We start from the raw sequence: 22,660 nt of genomic DNA, 5'->3' as shown, positions 1-22,660 counted from the left end.
GATATCAGATGTTCCTAAGCAGATCAAAAATGACATTATTTAATGTCACATTGCTTAAAGAGCAGTAAGTCACAATGGTTAGCAATACCACGAGATTCATAGTCAGACGAATATAGTTTGAAATACTGGCCCTGCCACAACCTAGGTTATGGCTCTTATTTAAATTCTCTGATCCTTACTTTCTGTTCTTTTTTTTTCTCTTTTTACCTGTGGTTAGGCAAAGTCTCCTACATATGGGCTTTGTAGACAAAAAGAGTATTCATAACTCTTTACAATCTTGGCTTGGAAGGAAGAAGAGTAAAAGCCACCAGTTTGCATGCAAAATGAAATACCCTGCCTATAATTAACATCAAGTTTGAGATTACATGATGGTTGTTCTTCAAATATCCACTTAGTTATGAGCCAGCAAAAGTAATTCAGTAGTTTCCTTAAACATTTTTATTTCTTCTTTCGTTTTTCAAAGATTCATTCAGTTCCTTAAAAAATGTTTTTAATTGAAGACTTGCCATATCATATTAGTTTCAGGTATATAACAGTTGATGGAGCAATTACATACATTAGGAGTGCTCACTACAGTAAGTGTAGCTACCATTTGTTATGATAAAAGGTTATGGCAGTATTACTGACTGTATTCACTATGCTGTACTTTTTATCCCCGTGACTTATTTTATTTACTTGTTTATTTTTAAGTTTATTTATTTTGAGGGGCGCCTGGGTGGCTCAGTCAGTTAAGCGTCCGGCTTCGGCTCAGGTCAGATCTCACGTTCGTGGGTTCAAGCCCCACATCAGGCTCTGTGCTGACAGCTAGCTCAGAGCTTGGAGCCTGCTTCAGATTCTGTTCTCTGACCTTCCCTTGCTCGTGCTGTCTCTCTCTGTCTCTCAAAAAACAGAAATTAAAAAAAAATTAAATAAGTTTGTTTATTTTGAGAGAGCGTGAGAGAGCATATGCACATGAGCACGGGAGGGGCAGAGAGAATCCCAAGCAGGCTCCATGCTGTTAGCACAGAGTCCAACCTGGGGCTCGGTCCCAGAAGTCCTGAGATCATGACCTGAGCCAAAATGAAGAGTTGGACGCTTAACTGACTGAACCACCCAGGCTCCTTTGACTCATTTTATAACTGGATGTTGATGTCTCTTAATCCCCTTAGTGTATTTTGCCCATCCCCTCCCCACTCTGGGAACTACCAGTTTGTTCTCTTGTGGTTATGATCTGTTTCTGTTTTCTTGCTGCTTATTCATTTGTTGTTTATTTTAATTCCACATGTAAGTGAAATTATATGGTATAGGTCTTTCTCTGAATGGTTTGTTTGTTTATTTATTTATTTCACTTAGCATAGTACCTTCTAGGTCCATGTTGTGACAAGATTTTATTTTTTTTTATGGCTGAGTAATATTCCAGTATGTTCTTTACCATCCAGCTATCACTGGACACTTGGGTTGTTTCTATACCTTGGCTATTGTAGATAATGCTGCATAAAGAATAGGGGTACATAGATATTTTCAAATTCAGGTTTTCATTTTCTTCAGTTAAATACCCAGTAGTGGCATCACTGAATTGTATGAAATTTCTATTTTTAGTTTTTTAAGGAACCTCCGTACTGTTTTCCATAGTGGCCGTACCAATTTACATTCTCATCAGTAGTGCACAAGGGCTGCTTTTTCTCCACATCCTTGCTAATACTTATTTGCCTTTTTGATATTAGACATTTGACTAGAGTGAGGTGATAACTCATTCTGATTTTGATTTGCATTTTCCTGATGATCAGTGATGTTGAGTGTCTTTCCATGTGTCTGTTGGCCATCTGCATGTCTTTGCAGAAATACCCATTCAGGTCTTCTGCCCATGTTTTACTCAGAATGTTTGGTGTTTGTTTGTTTGTTTGTTTGTTTGTTTTGGTGGTGTTCTTTTTATATTTTAGATATTAGCCCCTTATCAGATAGATCATTTGCAAATATTTTTTCCCATTCAGTGGGTTGTCTTTTTGTTTTGTTGGTGGTTTCTTTTGCTTTATACAAGGTTTTTACTTTGATGTGGTCCCCACAGTTTATTTTCTCTTGTTTCCCTTGTCTGAGGAGACATATCAAGAAAAATGTTGCTAAGGCCAATGTTTAAGGCATTTTGCCTATGTTTTCTTTTAGGAGTTGTATGCTTTCAGGTCTCACATTTAGGTCTTTAATCTGTTTTTGAGTTTATTTTTGTGTATGATGTAAGAACGTGATATGGTTTCATTCTTAGGCTTGCACTTCTCCAGTTTTTTTTTAGCGCTGTTCATTGAATAGACGTTTCTCCCATTTAATATGCTTGTTGTCTTTGTTGTAGATTAATCGATCTATTTCATTGATCTCTGTATCTGTTTTTTTGCCAGTACCATACTGTTTTGATTACTAGACCTTTGTAGTATAGCTTAAAATCTGTGATTGTGATACCTCCAGCTTTGTTCTTCTTTCTCAAGAGTGCTTTGAGTCTTCAGTGCCTTTTGTGATTCCATACAAATTTTAGGATTATTTGCTCTAGTTCTGTGAAATCTGTTATGGTATTTTTTTTTTAATTTTAGAGAGGGTGCAGGTGAGAGGGGCAGAGAAGGGGGGGGCAGAGAGAGAGAGTGAGGGAGAGAGAGAGAGTGAGAGAAGTGGGACTCACCCAAATCAAAGCTCTTGGTTTTACCCGAAGTGGGACTCGAGTTCACCCGAAGGGGGGCTCGTGCTAACCCCATGTGGGGCTTAAGCTCACCTCAATTGGGGCATGAGCTCACAAACCGTGAGATGGTGATCTGAGCCGAAGTCAGATGCTTAGCCGACTGAGCCAGCTAGGTGCACTGCTGTGGGTAGTTTGATAGAGATTGCAGTGAGTCTCTAGATTGCTTTGGGTAGTATGGACATTTTAACAGTATTAATTTATATAAGTCCATGAGCATGGTGTTATCTTTCCATTTATTAGTATCATCTTTATTTTATTTCATTAATGTCTTACAGTTTTCAGAGTGACAGGTCTTTCATCTCCCTGGTTAGGTATTTTATTCTTTCTTGAAGCACTTGTAAGTGGGATTTTCTTTCTCTTTCTGCTACTTTGTTATTGGTATATAGAAATGCGACAGATTTCTGTATATTTTGTATCCTGAAACTTGACTGAATTCATTTATTTTAATTTTTGGTGGCATCTTTGGATTTTTTCGGTATAGCATCATGTCATCTGTGAATAGTGACAGTTTTATTTCTTCCTTACCACTTTGTATGCTTCTTATTTGTATTGTATAATTGCTGCTACCTGGACTTCCAGTACTGTGTTGAATAAAAGTGGTGAGAGTGGACATCCTTGTCTTGTTCGTGATCTTAGTGGAAAAACTCTCACTTTTTCACCGTTGAGCATGCTGGTAGCTGTGGGTTTTTCATAGATCGCCTTTATTATGTTGAGTTATGCTCCCTCTGAACCCACTTTGTTGAGTTTTTATCAAGAATGTCTGTTGAATTTTGTCAAATGTTTTTTTCTGTATTTATTGGGATGATCATATACTTTTTATCTTTCATTCTATTAATGTGTGTCATGTTCATTTATTCTTGATTATTGAACCATCCTCATATCCCTGGAATAGACCCCAATTGATTATGGTAAATGACTTTTTCAATGTATAGAATTTGATTTGCTCATATTTTGTTGAGGAATTTTGCATCTATACTCATCAGGGATATTGCTCTGTAATTTTCTTCTTTTAAATTTTAATTTAAAAGAATTTTTTATATTTATTTATATTTGAGAGGCAGAGGGAGGGAGGGGGATATAGTGTGAGCAGGGGCAGGGCAGAGAGAGGAGGAGACACAGAATCCGAAGCAGGCTCCAGGCTCTGAGCTGTCAGCACAGAGCCTGACATGGGGCTCATACCCATAAGCCGTGAAAGCATGGTCTGAGCCAAAGTCGGTCATTCAACCAACTGAGCCACCCAGGCATCCCTTCATGTTTTCTTAAGTATAGTTTATGCATTTATTATTTCTGAGAGAGAGAAAGAGACAGAACACAAGCCGGGAAGGGGCACAGAGAGAAAGGGAGACAAAACACGAAGCAGGCTCCAGACTCTGAGCTGTAAGCACAGAGCCCAGCATGGGGCTAGAACTCATGAACTGCGAGATCATGACCTGAGCTGAAGTAGGACGCTTAACCAACTGAGCGCCCCCCCGCCCCTTTTTAAAAAGTTTATTTATTTATTCTGAGAGAGAGAGAACACATGCTCACAAGTGGGACGGGTAGAGAGAGAAGGAGAGAGAGAATTCCAAGCAGGCCCTGCACTGTCAGTGCAGAGCACAGTGTCGGGCTTGAACTGTGAGATCATGACCTCAGCTGAAGTTGGACACTTAACCAACTGAGCCACCCAGGTGCCCCTGTAATTTTATTATAGTATCTTCATCTAGTTTTGGTATCAGATTAATATTTGTTTCATAGAATGAATGTGGGAGTTTTCCTTCTACTACTTTTTTGCATACTTTGACGTTAGAGGTATGAAAGGTTTTTTTTAAAAAAATTTAAGTCCAAGTTAGTTAACATATAGATATTCAGTCTTTAAATGTTTGGTAGAATTTACCTGTGTATAGCCATATGGTGGTGGACTTTTGTTTTGGGGGAGTTTTTTGATTGATTTAATTACATTACTAGTAATCACTCTGTTCAAATGTTCTATTCTTGATCCATTCTTGGAAGCTTCTGGGATGTCCCGTTTCTTGGCATATAATTTTTGGTAGTAGTTTCTTAAAATGCTTTGTTTTTTTCTGTGGTGTCCGTTGTTCTTTTTCATTTCTGATTTCATATATTTGAGTCCTCACTTAAAAAAAAATTTTTTAACATTTATTCATTTTTGAGAGTGAGATAGACTGCGAGTGGAGGAGGGGCAGAGAGAGAGGGAGACACAGAATCCAATGTGGACTCCTGGCTCTGAGCTGGCCTCACAGAGCCCGCTGCAGGGTTCAAACCCATGAGTGGTGAGATCATGACCTGAGCCAAAGTCGGACGCTTAACCCAACTGAGCCACCCAGTCGCGTTCTCCCCCCGCCCCCTTTATTTTTTTCTTGATGAATCTGGCAAAATGTCTGTCAGGTTTTTTCTTTTCCCTTTCAAAGAAACAGCTCTTGGCTTTACTGCTTTTCTGTTGAGTTTTAGCCTTTGTTTCCTTTATTTCCACTTCGTTTCTTACTGTATTCTTCTTTCTAGTAACTCTGGGCTTTGTTTTTATATTTTTAGTTCCGTTAGGTGTGGAGATTTTTCTTGTTGTTTGAGGTAGGCCTGTTTCACTATGAACTTCCCTCTTAAAAGAAGTGCTTTTGCTCTGTCACAAGGATTTTGAACTGTTGTTTTCGTTTTCATTAGTCTCTAAGTATTTTTAAATTTCCTCTTTCATGTCCTTGTTGAAGCATTGGTCTAATATGTCATGCATTGGTTCTTCATGATTCTGCATGGTTGTGTTTTTCTAAGTTTTGTTGTTGTTCTTGTTACTGATTTCTAGTTCCATATCATCATCACTAAAAAATATGTTTGAGGGGCGCCAGGGTGCCTCAGTCATTTGAGCATCCAACTTTAGCTCAGGTCATGGTGTCATGGTTCCTGAGTTTGAGCCCCTCGTCAGTTTCTGTGCTGACAGCTCAGAGCCTGGAGACTGCTTCGGATTTTGTGTTTACCTCTCTCTCTGCCCCTCCCCTGTTTGTGCTTTGTGTCTCTCTCAAAAATAAACATTTAAAAATGAAAAAAAGAAAAGAAAATATGTTTGATATAATTTCCGTCGTCTTAACTTTATTGATTTGTGGCCTAACATGTGATCTGTCTCGGAGAATGGTCCATGTGCACTTGAAATGAATTATGTATTCCTCTGTTTTGGGATGGGATGTTCTGTATATGTTTGTTTGGTCCATCTGGTCTAATGTGTCATTCAAAGCCAGTGTATCTTCATTGATTTTTCTGTGTCAGTGATCTAGCCATGATATAAGTGGGATGTGAAAATGTCCTACAATTATTGTATTCCTCTCACCTTCTCCCTGTTTGTTAATATTTGTTTTATGTATTTAGGTGCCCTAATATGGGGTGTATACTTACAATTTTAATAATCTCTTGTTGGATTGATCCTTCTGTTATTACATAATGCCCTTCTTTTCCTTTTGTTGCAGTCTTTGTTTTAAAGTCTATGTTGTCTGATAGAAGTATTAGAAGTCTTGCTACCCAAGCTTTTTTTTTTCTCATTTGCATGGAATGTTTTTCCATGTCTTCACTTTCAGTTTTTATGTGTCTTCTTGTCTGAAGTTAAGTCTCCTATAGGCAGCATATAGATGGGTCTCCTTTTTAATGCATTCAGTCACCATGTGGCTTCTGATCAGAATACTTTGACCATTCACATTTAAAGTAATTATTGAGGGCAGGGGGTGATGGTCATGGTGGAGAGCACTTGTGGGGAGAAGTACTGGGTGTTATATGGAATCCAATTTCAAAATAAACTATTAAAAAATAAAGTAATGATTGACAGGTATGTACTTGTCATTCTGGTAATTTTTTTTATTGCTTTTATGGTTCTCTTAATTTCTTTATTCTCCTGCTCTCTTCCCTTGTGATTGGTGACTTTCTTTAATGTTTCGATTCCTTTCTTTTTATTTTTTTATGTATCTTTTACAGGTTTTTGTGTTGTGGTTACCAAAAGGTTCATATAGAACATCTTAAGTATATAGCAGTCTATATGAAGTTGGTGGTTGCTTAAGTTCTTTTTTAATTTTTTTTTGTTTTTTTATTTATTATTGAGACAGACACAGAGCATGAGTGGGGGAGGGACAGAGAGAGAGGGAGACACAGAATCTGAAGCAGGCTCCTAGCTCAGGGCCCGATGCAGGGCTTGAACCCACGAACTGTGAGATCCTGACCTAAGCCAAAGTTGGCCACTTAACTGACTGAGCCATCCAGGCGCCCCATGTTCTAACACTTTCTAAATGCAGTGCATTTTTACTTTCTTATCCATCTTTTCTGTACATTTTGTATCTTTTTATTTTGTGAATCCCTTAATTTTTTATATATAAATTATTTTACTACTGTTAGCTTTTAACCTTCATACTAGCACAGTATGTAACTGATGTACTGTATGTTTGACTTTACCCTTGACATTTTTTCCTTGCTTAATTTCCTTACCTCAAGTCTTGGCTAAGACCCTTTAACAATTGTAAGGCTGATTCGTTGGTGGTAAACTCCTTTAACTTGTTTGTCTGGGAAACTGTCTTTCCTGTTGAGTGAAAACCTTGTAGTATAGAGTATTGGTTGTAAGTTTTGTCCTTTCAGCACTTTGAATATATCTTTTCTCTCTCTTTTGATCTGCAAAGTTTCTGCTGAAAACCTCAACAGATATCCTCATGAGTTTTTCGTTGTTGTACATAATTGGTACATACGTAATTGGTTTCCTCTTGGTACTTTTAAGATTTTCTCTTTATCTTTAATCTTTGACTTTTTTTTTTAAATGCTTATTTATTTTTGAGAGAAAGACAGGGCGTGAGTGGGAGAGGAGCAGAAAGAGAGGGAGACAGAATCCGAAGCAGGCTTCAGACTCTGAGCTGTCAGCACAAAGTCCAACACGGGGCTCAAAATTGGACGCTCGACCAATTAAGCCACCCAGGCGCCCCTAATCTTTGACATTTTAATTATTATGTGGTTTGGTCTGAGCCTTTTTGGGTTTATCTTGTTTGGGACTCTCTGATTCCTGGACTTGGATGTCTGTTTCCTTCCTGGGTTAGAGAAGTTTTCAGCTATTATTTCTTCGTATACGTTTTATGCCTCTTTCTATCTTAGTTCCTTCTGAGATCCTATAATGCAAATGTTAATATGCTTGATATTGTCACAGAAGTCCTTTAACCCTCTTCATTTTTGAAAATTCCTTTTCCAGGGTACCTGGGTGGCTTAGTTGGTTAAGCCTCCGACTTCAGCTCAGATCATGATCTCACAGTCTGTGAGTTTGAGCCCCATGTCGGGCTGTGTACTGACAGAGTGGATGGAACCTACTTTGAGTTCTGTGTCTTCCTCTCTCTCTGCCCCTCTTCTGCTCATGTGTGTGCATGCACGCATTCTCTCTCAAAAACAAACATTTGAGGGGCGCCTGGGTGGCTCAGTCGGTTAAGTGTCCGACTTTGGCGCAGTCATGATCTCACGGTTCGTGGGTGCGAGCCCCGTGTCGGGCTGTGAGCTGACAGCTTAGAGCCTGGAGCCTGCTTCAGATTCTATGTCTCCCTCTCTCTCTACCCCTCCCCACTTGTGCTCTGTAATAAATAAACAAAAGAAAAAGTTAAAAAAAATTTTTTTAAAGAAAAATTCCTTTTCTTTTTGCTATTCAATTTTGAACGTTTTCTCTTAACCTGTTTTCTGGATTGCTGATCTATTGTTCTGCATCCTCTAATCTCCTGTTGATTACCTGTAGTATATTTTTTTGTTTCAGTTATTTTAGTCTTTCACTCAGGTTTTTAAAAAAAATAGTTTATTTTTGTTGAAGTTCTTAGTTCATCTGCTCTTTCAAGCCTGGTGAGCAACTTTACGATCATTACTTTGAAATTTCTGTCAGGTAGATTGCTTATCTCATTTGGATTTAGTTATTGAGATTTTGTCTTAATTTTTTTGTATGTATTCCTCTGCCCCCCCTTTTTTTATTGGATTTTCTGTGTTTATATCTATGAATTAGGTGGACAGTTACCTCCCCCAGTCTGGAAGGAGTGGCCTTGTGTAGGCACATCCCTGTGCAGACGGCGCCTTCCTCGCAGTGGCTGGCTAGCTGGCCGCAGCGGTTGTGGGCGTGGTTGTGGGTCCCGGGGAACTCGGCCTGCCCTGCCGGGTCGACACGGGCTTGCGCTCATGTGGATGGAGATGTCTCAGGCTGCTTTGCACTTAACGCCCCGTTGGTGCGATGACCAGAGCCATAGTGGACGGAGGCCTGGGGTGCCCCGGTGCGTTCCCTGCGCCCCTGGGCTGCCCTCTATGGATGGCTGGAGGTGGTTTGTGCTTGGGGACCAGGACTAGAACACCTGGACCTTGCTCTTGTGTGGACTCTCCAGGTGGAGAGGAGAGTTGAACAGTGGTGCTCACCAGCATTTCCGACACCAGGGAGAGTTCCACTCCCTACCACTGTTGGGTGGATGTTCTGGGGTTAATAAATGGCTTTCCTTCAATTTTAGTCTGGTTACCTTTTTTGCAGCTTATTTTCTGTGCCCCAGGCAGGTGAATCTATGCCTGGGTCTGTAAGTGATTTCACTCCTGCAGGTTGGAGCATCGGCGTAGAGTTGCCATTGTTACCGTGCATCTGTCTCTCGCTGTTCTGATTGAGTTTCCTCTAGCCTTTATTGTGCACAAGGTGTCCAGTCAGCCTTCAGGGCTTCTGGCGGAATTGATGTACATGTAGGTCGAAATGTGGTATGTCCGTGGGAGGAGATGAGTTCAGTGTCTTCCTATGGTGCCTTCTTGGACCCATCCAAACCTTTTCTATTTGTAAAATATTAATTGTGGTTCTCTACGTTGCCCCAAGTAATGCTATGATTCATTTTATTTATTTATTTTTAGGAATGGTGTGATTTAAAGTTTTGGGGCTTAATTTCATGAAATAGATTTGGTGTGGGATGGTCTTCCCTTATGTGTGTTTTTTAGATAAGTATCTTATAATCATGGTTTCTACACCTCTTACAAAGATGCAGGTGTTTAATTCTTATACTTAAAAATATTTGAGTAGTGAGTGAACACAGTAGAAATATTACAAGATTGTGTGGTATATTCTTCATTTTTTCTCTTAAAAAGTGGGCAATATGGGGGCGCCTGGGTGGCTCAGTCAGTTAAATGTCCAACGTAGGCTCAGGTCATGATCTCATGGTTTGTGGGTTCAAGCCCTGCATCAGGCTCTATGCTGGCAGCTAGCTCAGAGCCTGGAGCCTGTCTTTGGATTCTGTGTCTCCCTCTCTCTTGGACCCTCCCCTGCTTGTGCTCTCTCTGTCTCTCAAAAATAAATTTAAAAAAAATTTTAAAAGGCAATATGTACAGTTCACCCGTGAACAACACAGCTTAGAACTGTATGGATCTACTTCTATGGAGATTTTATTTATTATTTATTTAAAGATTTCATTTTGAAGTAATCTCCACACCCAACATGGAGTTTGAACTCACAGCCCCATAGTCCAGACTCACATGCTCTACCAACTGAGCCAGCCAGGTGCCCCTGTATGCAGACTTTAAAAAATAAAATATAGTACAGGCGCACCTGGGTGGCTCACTCGGTTAAGCATCCAACTTTGGCTCAGGTCATGATCTAGTAGTTCCTGAGTTTGAACCCTTCATTGGGCTCTGTGCTGACAGCTTGGAGCCTGGAGCCTGCTTCGGATTCTGTGTCTCCCTCTCTGCTGCTCACAGTCTCTCCCTTTCTCAAAAATAACACTAAAAATATTTTTTAAATATAGTACAGTGCTGTAAATCTACTTTTCCTTCCTTATGATTTTCTTAACATGTTTTTAAATTTACTTTTTTAAGAATACAGTATACAACATTTACCATACAAAATAAGTGTTAATCAACTGTGTTATCAGTAAGGTAAACGGTATGCTATTAGTGGTTAAGTTATTGGGAAGTCAAAAGGTATATGTGGATTTTCAACTATACAGGGGTTGGTGTCCCTAATCCCCATGTCATTCAAAGGTCAACTATATTAAAAAGTGTATTAGCTTATTGATCCTTGATGCCGCCAATTAATTGATGATTTCATTATTTCACGAGTTGCCTTAAAAAATTTTTTTAATGTTAATATTTTAGAGAGAGAGAGACAGACAGACAGACAGAGAGAATCCGAAGCAGGCTCCAGGCTCTGAGCTGTCTGCACAGAGCCAGATGAGGGGCTGGAGCCCACAGACTATGAGATCATATCCTGAGCCGAAGTCAGAGCTCAACGGACCGAGCCACCCAGGCGCCCCACTAGTTGCCTTTTTTATGACTGCTTAACATGAGTACTGCCAGTGAGATTATGTGTTAATTTTCTCCACCGAAACCGTAACCTCAGATCCTTCCATCTTAAATGTTTCTGCCAGTGGCATCAGAAATAGGTGAAAGTCTACCTAGTTAGGTCTGGCTAATCTGGGCCACCAGCATCATTTTTAAAAAGAAAGGAGCCTATATTTCCATTTTTGTTTGCTAAGTTATTTCCTTTAGACACTGGGTTTCCTTTACTCATACTTTAAATTCAAATTTTTGACCTCTAAATACAAGCAGAGTGTAAGGCAGACAGGACAAGTATGCTTTGTGATGTCATCAAGTCCTTGTCTTATTTCAGACATCACAATGATTACTCTGCTTTAGAGGAGTGGTGTAATAGCCCTTGGAAAAACATAAGTGATTATATTTAAGTAGCATTTCTCAAGGCTAGAAAAATTTGGTCGCCAAATAGTAATACTCTGTAGTTCTAATCTAGGTGCTTTTTTTTTTTTAAGTATTAAAATGAAACTGAAATTTTGGGATGCGTTTTGGCTTTTTGTTTCTAAACAACTGATTGGCTGTATTACATCAGAAAAGTCTGGCTAGGTTGAACTCAATTTTACCACTTTGGAATCAAATATGCTCATTTGGGTCTTTTCATTTTAACGTACTGACCATTTCTTTTTGAATACAGTGAAATATGTAATTAAATGCAACCATAGTTTCATTTCTTTTATCTTTTTATTGAAATAGGTGTACAACACAGTGATTAACTTCAATTTCTTTTAACAGAAAATGACTGTCATCTTGGAAGATCATTACTATCGGAAGGCCGGTTAGCAGCAGTTTCCTAACAGATACTTGACCACCATTAGTTCTGGCATGGCGCAAAGCAGTCCACAGCTTGATATGCAGGTTCTCCATGACCTCCGACAACGTTTCCCGGAGATTCCAGAGGGTGTCGTGTCTCAATGCATGTTACAGGTAGATTACCCAGCAATGATAGTGATATTAAGCTACATTTCTCCTTATTAGAACTGGCTTTGTGTTGTGGTGACTAGAAGTCTGTTCAATGTTCTTGTGAATGTGGAGGACAGTGGGAAACATTCAGAGTGGGATTTCTCAACTGTGATGCTGTCGACATTTTGGGCTGGGTAGTCTTTGTTCTGGGGCCTTGCTGCGTACCTTGTAGGCTGTTTAGCAGCATTCCTGGTCTCTAGTACCAGATGATAATAGTATTCCTGCAGTTGTGACAACTAAAAATGTGTCCACACATTGATAAAGGCCTCATGGGAGGCAAAATCGAACCCATTAAGAACCCATTAAGAAAAGAGTAAAGGCATGTAACAAAAAATATGATATTGTTCACAATTTCATTTCTTAAATTTTGGGATTTCAAATTCTTATATTTGAATTTTGTTTTTTGCTTTTTTTTTTTCAATATTTTATTGTCAAGTTGTTTTCCATGCAACACCCAGTGCTCTTCCCCATAAGTGCCCTCCACCATCACCACCACCTCTTTTCCCCCCTCCCCCTTCCCCCTCAACCCTCCGTTCATTCTCAGCATTCAATAGTCTCTCAAGTTTTGCATCCCTCTCTCTCCCCAACTCTCTGTCCCTCCTCCGCTCCCCCTGGTTCTCCATTAGGTCTCTCCTGTTTTCCTGCTAGACCTCTGAGTGCAAACATATGGTTTCTGTCCTTCTCTGCCTGGCTTACTTCGCTCAGCATGACACCCTCAAGGTCCATCCACTTTCCTACGAAGGGCCATATGTCATTCCCTCTCATTGCTAATGTAGTACTCCATCGTGAATATATACCACATCTTCCTGATCCACTCATCAGGTGAGATTTTGAATCTCAGATTTAAACTTTTTTTTAAAATGTTTTATTTATTTTGATACAAAGAGAGACAGAGCATGCGAGGGGGAGGGGCAGAGAGAGAAGGAGACACAGAACCGGAAGCAGGCTTTAGGCTCTGAGCTAGCTGTCAGCGTAGAGCCTGACGCTGGGCTTGAACCCACGAACGTGAGATCTGACCTGAGCTGAAGCCGGAGGCTTAACCCACTGAGCCACCCAGGCACCCCGAATCTCAGATTTATCATTATAACATTGAGCCCATGTTTAAAAGTCTGTAGAGAGTCCTGTCCCTTTCTTCCTGTATTTTTAGTTGATCAATACTTACTACTATGCAGTTACAAGCGTAAGGCCACTTTTAGTTTAATCATAGCCCTTTGATTTTGTTGTCTTGTATTAAAATAAATCATATTGGATAAAATGTTTTCCCATTCAGGGGGCAATAGAGAAATAGGCCGGATAGTCCCCCTGTTGAATTTTGCATCAATCTCCATGGGATCTTGGTGTGTTTGAGGCTTATAGACTTTCCCTTTTTGGTTTACGTTTGTGTACAGTACTTATCTTTTGCCCACTGGACTTCCTCACACACAGTCAGTTCAAACTCTACCTTATTGCAGTGCGAATGGGTTAGGATATCACTTAAGCCTATATACAGTTGAGTTTAATGCAAATAGAGAGAGATTCACTGAACGATTGTGGTATAAGTGGTGCTTTCTAGCTCTTTTACTAGATCTAGACCTTTGGGCTTATGATTTTTGTATTATACCTTGCCTTTGTTTTTTCTAACACACATTCCCAGTCTGACTTCCTGTTCTCTACTTTAGCCCTATTTTGGTCTCTAGTAGAGCAAAGGTGCTTCCCAGTGGAATGAAATCAAGCGTGAGTGAGGCTTCTAGTTAAAAGCATTTCCTAGCAGTCACCTTCCTTACCTATCCTAATCACTTCCCTCCAGCTCTTAGTTTTTTCAGATTTTATTTTTCCCAATATCATCTGTATTTTTTCATGGCTTAGTGTCTTTACCACACTTTGCAAACCGGAGGGAATGAACTTGAAATTCAAGTCCGTGAACATTGTTATTAATTTACATTGTTCTTTGTTCCTTTGGGATTAAGATAGTTTATTCCTAGAGAGACTTACCACCTACTGGCTCTGAAAAGTTTTTCTGTTTAAAGACTCAGTAGTTTACATTTAATATACAAGTCTTAAAACCTCTCTGAGCTATTGTCTTCTCAAGTTATGATCACTTTAGGAGTATGGTTTTTTGCCTCAGTCTTCTCAAAAGTTTGTTTTCTTAAGTATTTTTAGGTCTTTATCCAACTAAATAATTTTGCTTTACTTTTTATGTTGACTGGTAGATTTTATATCCATCTTTTTTCTTTTGAAGGCATTCAGCGGGTTAAATAGGATACTGGACTCTATTCTGGTGGCATTCTTTTAAAATATCTTGTATTTTTGGTTTAAATTTTTTCTTCATAAGAAAATTGACTTACCTGGTCACTGCAGCCATGCATTTGAATAGGCTGGCAAAGCAACCTTGTATCATTTTGAATTTGGGTCCTCTTGTGAGGATACTATTTAGGCTGCCTCTTTCAGTGTAGAAAACATGAAATTTCAGCAGCATTAATACAAAGGTCAAATAGTGACGTATCCACAACTGCTTTAGGTTTCATATAAAACTGTCTAGTTTTTGTTCTCCTTGTAATCCATTTGCAGAGATACTTTATTTTCACTTTTCATTTTCCTTTCTGGTATCTGTCAGTGACATTTTCTAGTTGGCAATCCATTTGAATCCCTTGGATCCAAATTTGCTGAATATCCAGCTTTTCATTCTTGATCAGATCAGAGTGATTTTCAGATAAAACAAGAAAAAGGCCCAGCTTTGAGTTTTAATATCAGAAGCTTTATATAAGGAAAAAGATCCACTTCTTCTAAAGCTTTAGAATAATTTGCTTCTGGCCTAATGTCATCTCCCTTGAAATGACCATGTCATAGTGCAAGCAGCAGTGGGAGTCAGGGGCCCAAGAGTCCCCAACTGGCTCCGGTTAATTAGTCACAGTGGTTGGTGTCAAGCCATGTAACTCTGGGGGCATTTCTTTCCTCGTCCGTAAATGAGTTGAAATAGATGAACCCATCAGTTATTCTGTTTCTAAAAAAGTAGAGCACTATATGTTCTGTTTTAGGCTTAACCTTATTTGCTTCTTAGCAGAAGTAAAATGGTTTCCTTTCATTTTTCTAAAATAAATATGTAGTAGGATGTACATATGTATGTGCATATCTGGGTGTATATTTATGAACTACAAAGTCCCATCACTTGAGAAGCTTTTTTAATTTTAATTTTTTTCTTCTCTTTTTATTTATTATTGAGCTAGAAACAGAGCATGAGTGGGGGAGGGGCAGAGAGGGAGACACAAAGTGTGAAGCAGTCTCCAGGCTCTGAGCTGTCAGCACAGAGCCTGAAGCGGGGCTCAAACCCACGAACCGTGAGATCATGACGGCTTAACCGACTAAGCCACCCCTGCGCCCCAAGCAGCTTTATTAATTTAAAGGCAATGAGTAATACAGTGCTTGAGGCTAATAAAGTAGTTGAGATTTTTGTATTCGTATGGAGAACTACCTTATGATATTTTAAATCACAAAAGGAACTCTTCATTAGTTTGATTATTGTTGAGTGGTATGTCTAAAATGTCACTTTTCTATTACCATCTTTGAGTGTGTGCATAACTCAAAAAATTCAAATCCTCCAGTGATTGTGAAGGTTTACCAAGCAACCAACCTTTCAGTGGGTTAAAAAATTTTGAGACTGTGGGAGTGGGAGTGAATTTCATTAAGGCAGTTGAGACATGGTTTTCTGCTAAAATTTACTATAACTTTGGCAAAGTCATGGAACCACAGTTCAAAAAGTTTGTTTTTACTGCTTTCTTTGTTTAATCTTTCATAATGAAAGTTGAAGTTACATACAGATAAATTTGGTTAAAAGAAAAGGCTGCTTTAGAATTTGTATTGTTTTGACTCCAGGAATTTTATGATGATTTTTCTCCTTCTGTGGTTTCAGTGCTTTTTGAAAACTAAAGCATGGTTGTTTTCATGTTTTTCACCGTTTAAATATTAAAGTCATACTTATCATTAACTTCCATGTTAGAGTGGTTGTGATGAATCCACGATTAGCCCAGCATTTTAATTGGTTGAGATGTAACCATCATAAAATGAGTCCTGGACTCTGAAAACTGGGAGGTTGCATCACAGTGCTCATCAGTGGGTTCTTTACATTTCGGTAGCAGTAGTGGTAGTATAACCGTCACGTGAGCTCTGAAACCAAATGAATTGTTTTGGATCTCCTTGTCAGAATAGAGGACTACGAAGCTTTTTGTGCTTAAAATACCATTCTCTACTTAGTCTAGGACAGTCGCATTTGCAGAACCGGCAAAGCTTGACTTCCACTATTAGGATTTGTTAATTTTGCCAATGTTCCTATTTTTTACCCTAGAACAACAACAATCTCGAAGCCTGTTGCCGAGCCCTTTCCCAGGAGAGCAGCAAATACTTATATATGGAATACCATAGTCCAGATGACAACAGGATGAATCGAAATCGCCTTTTGCATATTAATCTGGGTATCCATTCTCCTAGTAGCTACCACCCAGGAGATGGAGCCCAACTTAATGGTGGTCGAACACTGGTACATAGCTCAAGTGACGGGCATATTGATCCACAGCATGCAGCAGGTAAACAGCTCTTCTGCTTAGTTCAGGAACCACACTCCGCTCCAGCTGTTGTGGCTGCTACTCCAAACTACAATCCATTTTTTATGAATGAACAGAACAGAAGTGCAGCTACTCCTCCTTCACAGCCACCTCAACAGCCATCTTCCATGCAAACAGGAATGAATCCATCTGCTATGCAAGGGCCTTCACCACCGCCACCTCCTTCATACATGCACATACCTCGGTATAGTACAAATCCAATTACTGTTACGGTATCCCAAAACCTCCCTTCTGGACAGACTGTACCAAGAGCTTTACAAATTCTTCCACAGATTCCAAGCAATCTCTATGGGCCTCCTAGTTCTATTTATATTAGACAGACATCTCAGAGTTCATCAGGAAGACAAACTCCTCAGAGTACGCCATGGCAGTCCTCCCCACAGGGCCCAGTGCCTCATTACAGCCAACGTCCTTTGCCTGTTTATCCACATCAACAGAACTATCAGCCTTCTCAGTATTCTCCCAAACAGCAGCAGATTCCTCAACCTGCTTACCATTCACCACCTCCTTCTCAATGTCCTTCACCCTTCAGCTCTCCACAGCATCAAGTACAACCTTCCCAGTTGGGCCATCCAAGTTCCCACGTCTTTATGCCACCTAGTCCTTCCACTACTCCACCCCATCCATATCAACAAGGACCTCCTAGCTATCAGAAACAGGGAAGCCATTCTGTAGCCTATCTCCCATATGTACCATCCAGCTTACCCAAAGGATCCATGAAGAAGATAGAAATCACAGTGGAACCCTCTCAGAGACCTGGGACAGCAATGAATAGGAGTCCTTCACCTATCAGTAATCAACCGTCTCCACGGAACCAGCACTCCCTGTACACAGCCACTACTCCACCTTCAAGTTCTCCTTCAAGAGGAATACCCAGTCAACCGAAACCTCCATTTAGTGTTAATCCTCTGTATATTACGTATACGCAGCCAACTGGACCTTCCTGTGTTCCATCACCATCTCCTCGAATGATACCAAACCCAACTACAGTTTTTAAAATTACCGTAGGTCGAGCAACGACTGAAAATCTTTTAAATTTAGTGGACCAAGAAGAACGTTCTGCAGCCCCAGAGCCTATTCAGCCCATTTCAGTGATACCTGGTTCTGGGGGAGAAAAGGGAAGCCATAAATACCAGAGGAGTTCTAGTTCTGGATCAGATGACTATGCCTATACACAAGGTAATTTTATTTACCCCTGTTATGTAATTTATTCTTTGTGGTGAGGTGGCAGCGTCCTACCTAAAGTAAATTTATATTGGCTGTTTAGGTTGGTTTTTTTTTTTTTTTTAATGATTTCATTTATTTTTTGAGAGACCGTACACGAGTGGGGGAGGGGCAGAGCCAGAGGGAGAGACAGAATCCAGAGCAGGTTACTGGCTCCAGGCTATCCACACAGACCCCAAGGCAGGGCGCAAACTCATGAACCACGAAGTTATGACCTGAGCTGAAGTTGGACGCTTAACCCACTGAGTCACCCAGGCACCCCTATATGAGCTGTGTCATTTTAAAGAAGTGGTGGTTAGTCTTTATTAAATATTGGGCAGGAGCATGGCTGTCAAGCAGAGGGTTAGTGCATCAGAGTTACCTATATACAGACAAGTGAAATCGATATGGTCAAAAAACTATAGGAAAAAGATTCAGAGAGGGTGGGCTAAAGTTGATCAAGGTTAAGGAATTTGAATCTTTTTTAAAGAGGATGGCCTGGAGCGTGATGTGATACATACTCACAAGTGGGATTGGTGCTGAAGTACAATGTTAGATTAGTTCATAGTGACCCTAACTAAAGAGCTAAAGAAAAGGAGGACTGAATTTTTCAAGTGTGTTCAGATTTCAAGATGGCTGAGAATTTATTCCTTCACTGTATAAGAGGGACAGTAATAATGATTGTAATTAAATATGCCGGATAGTGAACCTGTTTAAAACCCACACAGGCATAGTTAAAAACACAGTGTTAGGAAAGGGAAGGACACCAGAGCAAGCGGGACATATAGATGATGTCATTTTCATATGAAATTAAAGCAGACCTGGGAGAGGTAAGATGGCATTAGCAAAACACAAGAGTAAATGCCCACTTACGTTGAGGACAGGGTTCCTTTGGAGTATTTATGCATTAGCGGTGCATAGAGAACTTTCCCAGGCACTCGTTCACGGTTACTCTCTGCAATGACTCTGTCTGTAACACTATAGCCTTGCTGTTACATCAGCGAGCAAGGATGGAGAGGTTAGCAAAGCAGTTGAAACTTGAGAAAGAGGAGCTAGAGCGGTTGAAGGCCGAAGTTAACGGTATGGAGCATGACCTGATGCAGAGACGGCTCCGAAGGGTCAGCTGCACCACTGCGATCCCCACGGTAAGTCCTCGGTTGGGATGTGTGCACAGGAACGGTGGGGAGGGTGGTTGTCCCGGTCATTTGGTTTTCTTGTAGGTTCTCTTCCCAGCAGGGCCGGTGTGCTTTTTAAATGACAGGTAAGGGACTGCGGCCTTCAGTACTTCTCATCAAACCAATTCGATGCTTGTATGAATTCCATAGGTTCATGAGTATTTTCAAATTACTGACATTGATAAACAAGGTATGGCATCTCATTGACTGTAGTTTCTGTCAAAGTAGGAAAGTGTACTCTAATAAGTATTTTGTCATTTGTTCTCATGTGTCCGTATTTTCTTTTCAGCATATCATATACATATACATTCCAAAGATATAAATGTTACTTTCTTAGGTATATTAATTCAAATGACTTAGAAGAGGATCGGTATCAATCTGGGAAAGCGATGAATGTAGAGTATTTCAAGGCCGAGAAATGTTAAGTATAAATAATTGTAGAAACTAAGATAGCAGTATTGCCCACAGTCCTAACAAACTGCTCTAATGAAAAGATTTGAACAGTATGTTTAACATGTGTAGTACTGTGGATGAGTTCTGAGAAATGTTAAGCAATTCAGGAAGTTTTGAAACCAGCCTCCTAAAGTCTTGTGAGCATACAAGCTTGCTGTGATTCGAGCTATCACTTCACCTTTGGACATTTATCTGTGCAGCGGGCCGGTTTTAGTTTATGAATGGGGTCCCGTGCTAGGTGCGTAGCGCTTCCCTGCTCGCGAGAGAACCAGATCCGTCCACAGAGAATTCTAATGCCATGTGGTTAGTGCTGTTGACGTTCACGGGCGATGAGACCGCTCCCCCGGCAGTCCGTCTGTGTGTATGCTCAGTGCGCTTCTGCCTCCTTGTAGCCTCTTCCTGTTCGAATGCCCTTCTGAAGCTCTACGAAGGTGAGGCCTGTGTATTCTTCAGGGCTTTGCCTTAACCTTTACTTTTTCGATAAGAGTCATTCCTTACTTTCCCAAACTGTGGAACCCGAGGGCGGTTCCTCTGCATGTCTGAGTTGAGAGAAGTAGCCTGCGTGTCGGGCCCCTTGCCGGCACCGGGCAGTTCGGCCTTCATAGACAAGTTTTTACTAGAGAGTTGTGGCCTCAAGGGAAATAGGTGAACTCCTGCAACTAGATGCAGTTTCATTATGTGTTTTTGCATGGAAGCGGGTCTCCATTTTTCATCGGATTTTCCTAAGGTTAACAGAGGGAAGGGGAAAACGAGGAAGACCCACTGCTCGACATGGTAGAGTCTTGGGCTGTGTAGGCCGAGAGCGTTGGGGAGGACGTTTTGGAAGGGAAAAGAGGACTGAGTTAACAAAGCGGTGGAGTGATGACAGACAAACTTTCAGGAGACCGCAACTACCGGTCTCCCACTTAAGCTGAGATTTCTGGTGTGTTAACAGGTTAATGTGCGTCAGTTGAGTGGGTCGTAGACCTTGAGGTTGTGGTCTTTCAAGTTTATTCTGCTAGTACTGGGGAAACCAGTGGAGTTTTTCAGAAGGAAATTATTGATAAACAGACATTTAATCGTTGAAAGGCATTTAGTTAATAGTAGAAAAAATTTCAAAGAGTAGTATTACAAGAAGGGAGGATTTTTACTTAGAAAATTACAAGGCTGTCTTTGATACATTTCTCATTTTGTCTCCACTTAAAATCTTTGTTGAATTCTCTGATTAGGGGACGTATTGAAGAATGTAACTCCAGTAAGCGTCTACCCTGGTGGCTGGGCCCTTTGGAGTCTTTAGCATGATAACCATGGACACTTTGCTTACTCACCTCTTGCTGTATGGTAATCCGTGCTACATAAAGCTGTGTAGATGGTGGTTGTGTTGGAAAGTGGGGAACTGTCGCATGTAACATGGGTTAGTGCTCCAAAAACCAGATTTCAGTTGGAGAGCGAGAATGTGCATGCATGTGCGAGTGAGGGAGGGGCCGAGAGAGAATCCCAAGCAGGCTCTGAGCTATCAGCACAGAGCCGATGCTGGGCTCGATCCCATGAACCATGGGATCATCAAAATCAATGAGTTGGATGCTCAACCGACTGAGTCACCCAGTTGCCCCCCAAATCCCCCAGTTTTAGACGGGCACTCTTACTGATGAGACTGACTTAGGAAAAAAAGAAACCAAGTAGAATAGTGTAACCAACCTCTGTATAGCCAGCACCCAGCTTCAGAAACCGGTAGGTCTTGTGGGTGACACTATTTGAGAGCGAGCGTGTGTGTGCTGCCGGCCGTAGAGCAAAAGGAAGGACGGTTAAGAATGCAGGGGTGACATGGAGCTTCAGACAATGGTTCCTTTTAGGTGTGAATTTTCTTACCTGTAATACCTGTGAGCACCTATTGCTTGGGATTTTGGTTATGATTCAATAATACACAGTAATGAATTTATGTAGTATCCAGCAAATGGTTACTATTCTTATAAATGTTGGTTGGACAGCACAGGGGAAACCTGCTTGATACCACACACACACACAAATCAGAACCGTTTTTGCAAAGCTTTACTGGACCCTGATGTTATACATGTTCCTACACAGGAAATTAAAGCAAGCATGTAGTCAGAATTCCCTTTTGTTAACAGAGGCCCCATAACATAGTTAGAGTATCCACATAGGCTCTGGAGGCAGAATAGTTCTGGCAATCACTGGCTCTAATTTTGTGCATTTGATTTTCCCCATCTATCAAAGTGAATTATATTTTAATATTGTCAAGATAGAGAGACAATATATGTAAAGGGTTTGGCATGGAGTGAGGTGCTCAGTAAATGGCTATCTTGATCTTTGCCCCACTCACATGTAGGATTAAATAATAGAGAATAGATTTTTTTTGCTACTAACCTCCTATTTCTACCTTCAAGTTTGCAAATTAACTTATCAAGCAGGGCATTAAAAAAATGTGTGCCTCACAAGCCTGACATGCACATTGGTTACGAGCTGCAGGTGGGTTTAGAGAAAGTGAAATGATATGAGGAGGGCAGAAGTGCAAGATGGCCTCAAGCTACTGTTTGCAAAGCAGGGTGTTTCTGTGTGAGAGAAAAATGCATTAAATCAGAAGTGTTGGCCAGCTAAATGGTAGGGATGTTAAGAACTTTCATAGTTTTGAGATAGAAGTGTTAGCTTTTTGCTGATAGGGTTCAAAGACTAAACAGTTGCAGCGTGGAGGGGGAGATTCAAGTTAAACTGTGAAGGATAAATAAGGTTAAGTTACTCCTCACCCAAGGTCTTCCTCTCCTTCCTCTTATGCTAAGTGGGTTCTTAGACTAACCCACCTTGTACAGTCACCAAACAACAGTGTGGTCCTCGACCTTGGTCTCTGTAATACAACTTGTTCAAGTGCTCAGTTGACTTAAGGTATTTCTGCCACCTTTTGAAAAAAGCTTAGGATTTTTCTCTTGGAGTTGTTGGTAAAAGATCTGACATTTCAGAGTTACACACAGCCAGTCTTGAAACCCCTCCTTGAAGATACAGTGTACTTTTTGACAAATGGTACTGACTTTCTGGATAATGGCTCTCCTGCCTTGGTTTAATCAGAAGCTATGAAAAAGGAAATAAGAATCTTCCAGGTAAATTATTTCTTTAGTGAATTCCGGTAGTTCTTCTGTTTGTGGAAATGATCCTGGGGACTAGAGCTCCTGCTACTATTACAAGGAAATGTGCTCATAGCCTCTGGACTATATAGTGCATCCTAGTATTTCCATACTGAGTTATTTAGCTTCACGATTTAGGACCATTGTGGCTGAAAACGCCCCCCC

At 40.5% G+C, this 22,660-nt stretch overlaps 1 protein-coding gene across 9 annotated transcripts in view; it reads left to right on the top strand.

Moving 5' to 3' along the window:
* TAB3 (TGF-beta activated kinase 1 (MAP3K7) binding protein 3) overlaps nucleotides 1-22,660 on the top strand; it is an 88,784-nt gene that overhangs the window by 51,698 nt on the left and 14,426 nt on the right. For 8 of the 9 annotated variants that reach the window (XR_003905100.1, XM_029930469.1, XM_029930467.1 and 5 more), the window contains 3 exons: nucleotides 11,729-11,920; nucleotides 16,275-17,730; nucleotides 18,739-18,899. Coding sequence is in view for 8 of the 9 variants with exons in the window: in XM_029930469.1 (XP_029786329.1) it covers nucleotides 11,819-11,920; nucleotides 16,275-17,730; nucleotides 18,739-18,899 (1,719 nt within the window). In the remaining variant the exon portion in view is untranslated. The remainder of the gene's footprint in view (nucleotides 1-11,728; nucleotides 11,921-16,274; nucleotides 17,731-18,738; nucleotides 18,900-22,660) is intronic. The other variant, XM_029930470.1, reaches the window with a different exon arrangement.

Source organism: Suricata suricatta, chromosome X, assembly GCF_006229205.1.
Source record: "Suricata suricatta isolate VVHF042 chromosome X, meerkat_22Aug2017_6uvM2_HiC, whole genome shotgun sequence".
Classification (NCBI taxonomy): domain Eukaryota; kingdom Metazoa; phylum Chordata; class Mammalia; order Carnivora; family Herpestidae; genus Suricata; species Suricata suricatta.
This window is presented reverse-complemented; position numbering and strand designations above follow the sequence as displayed.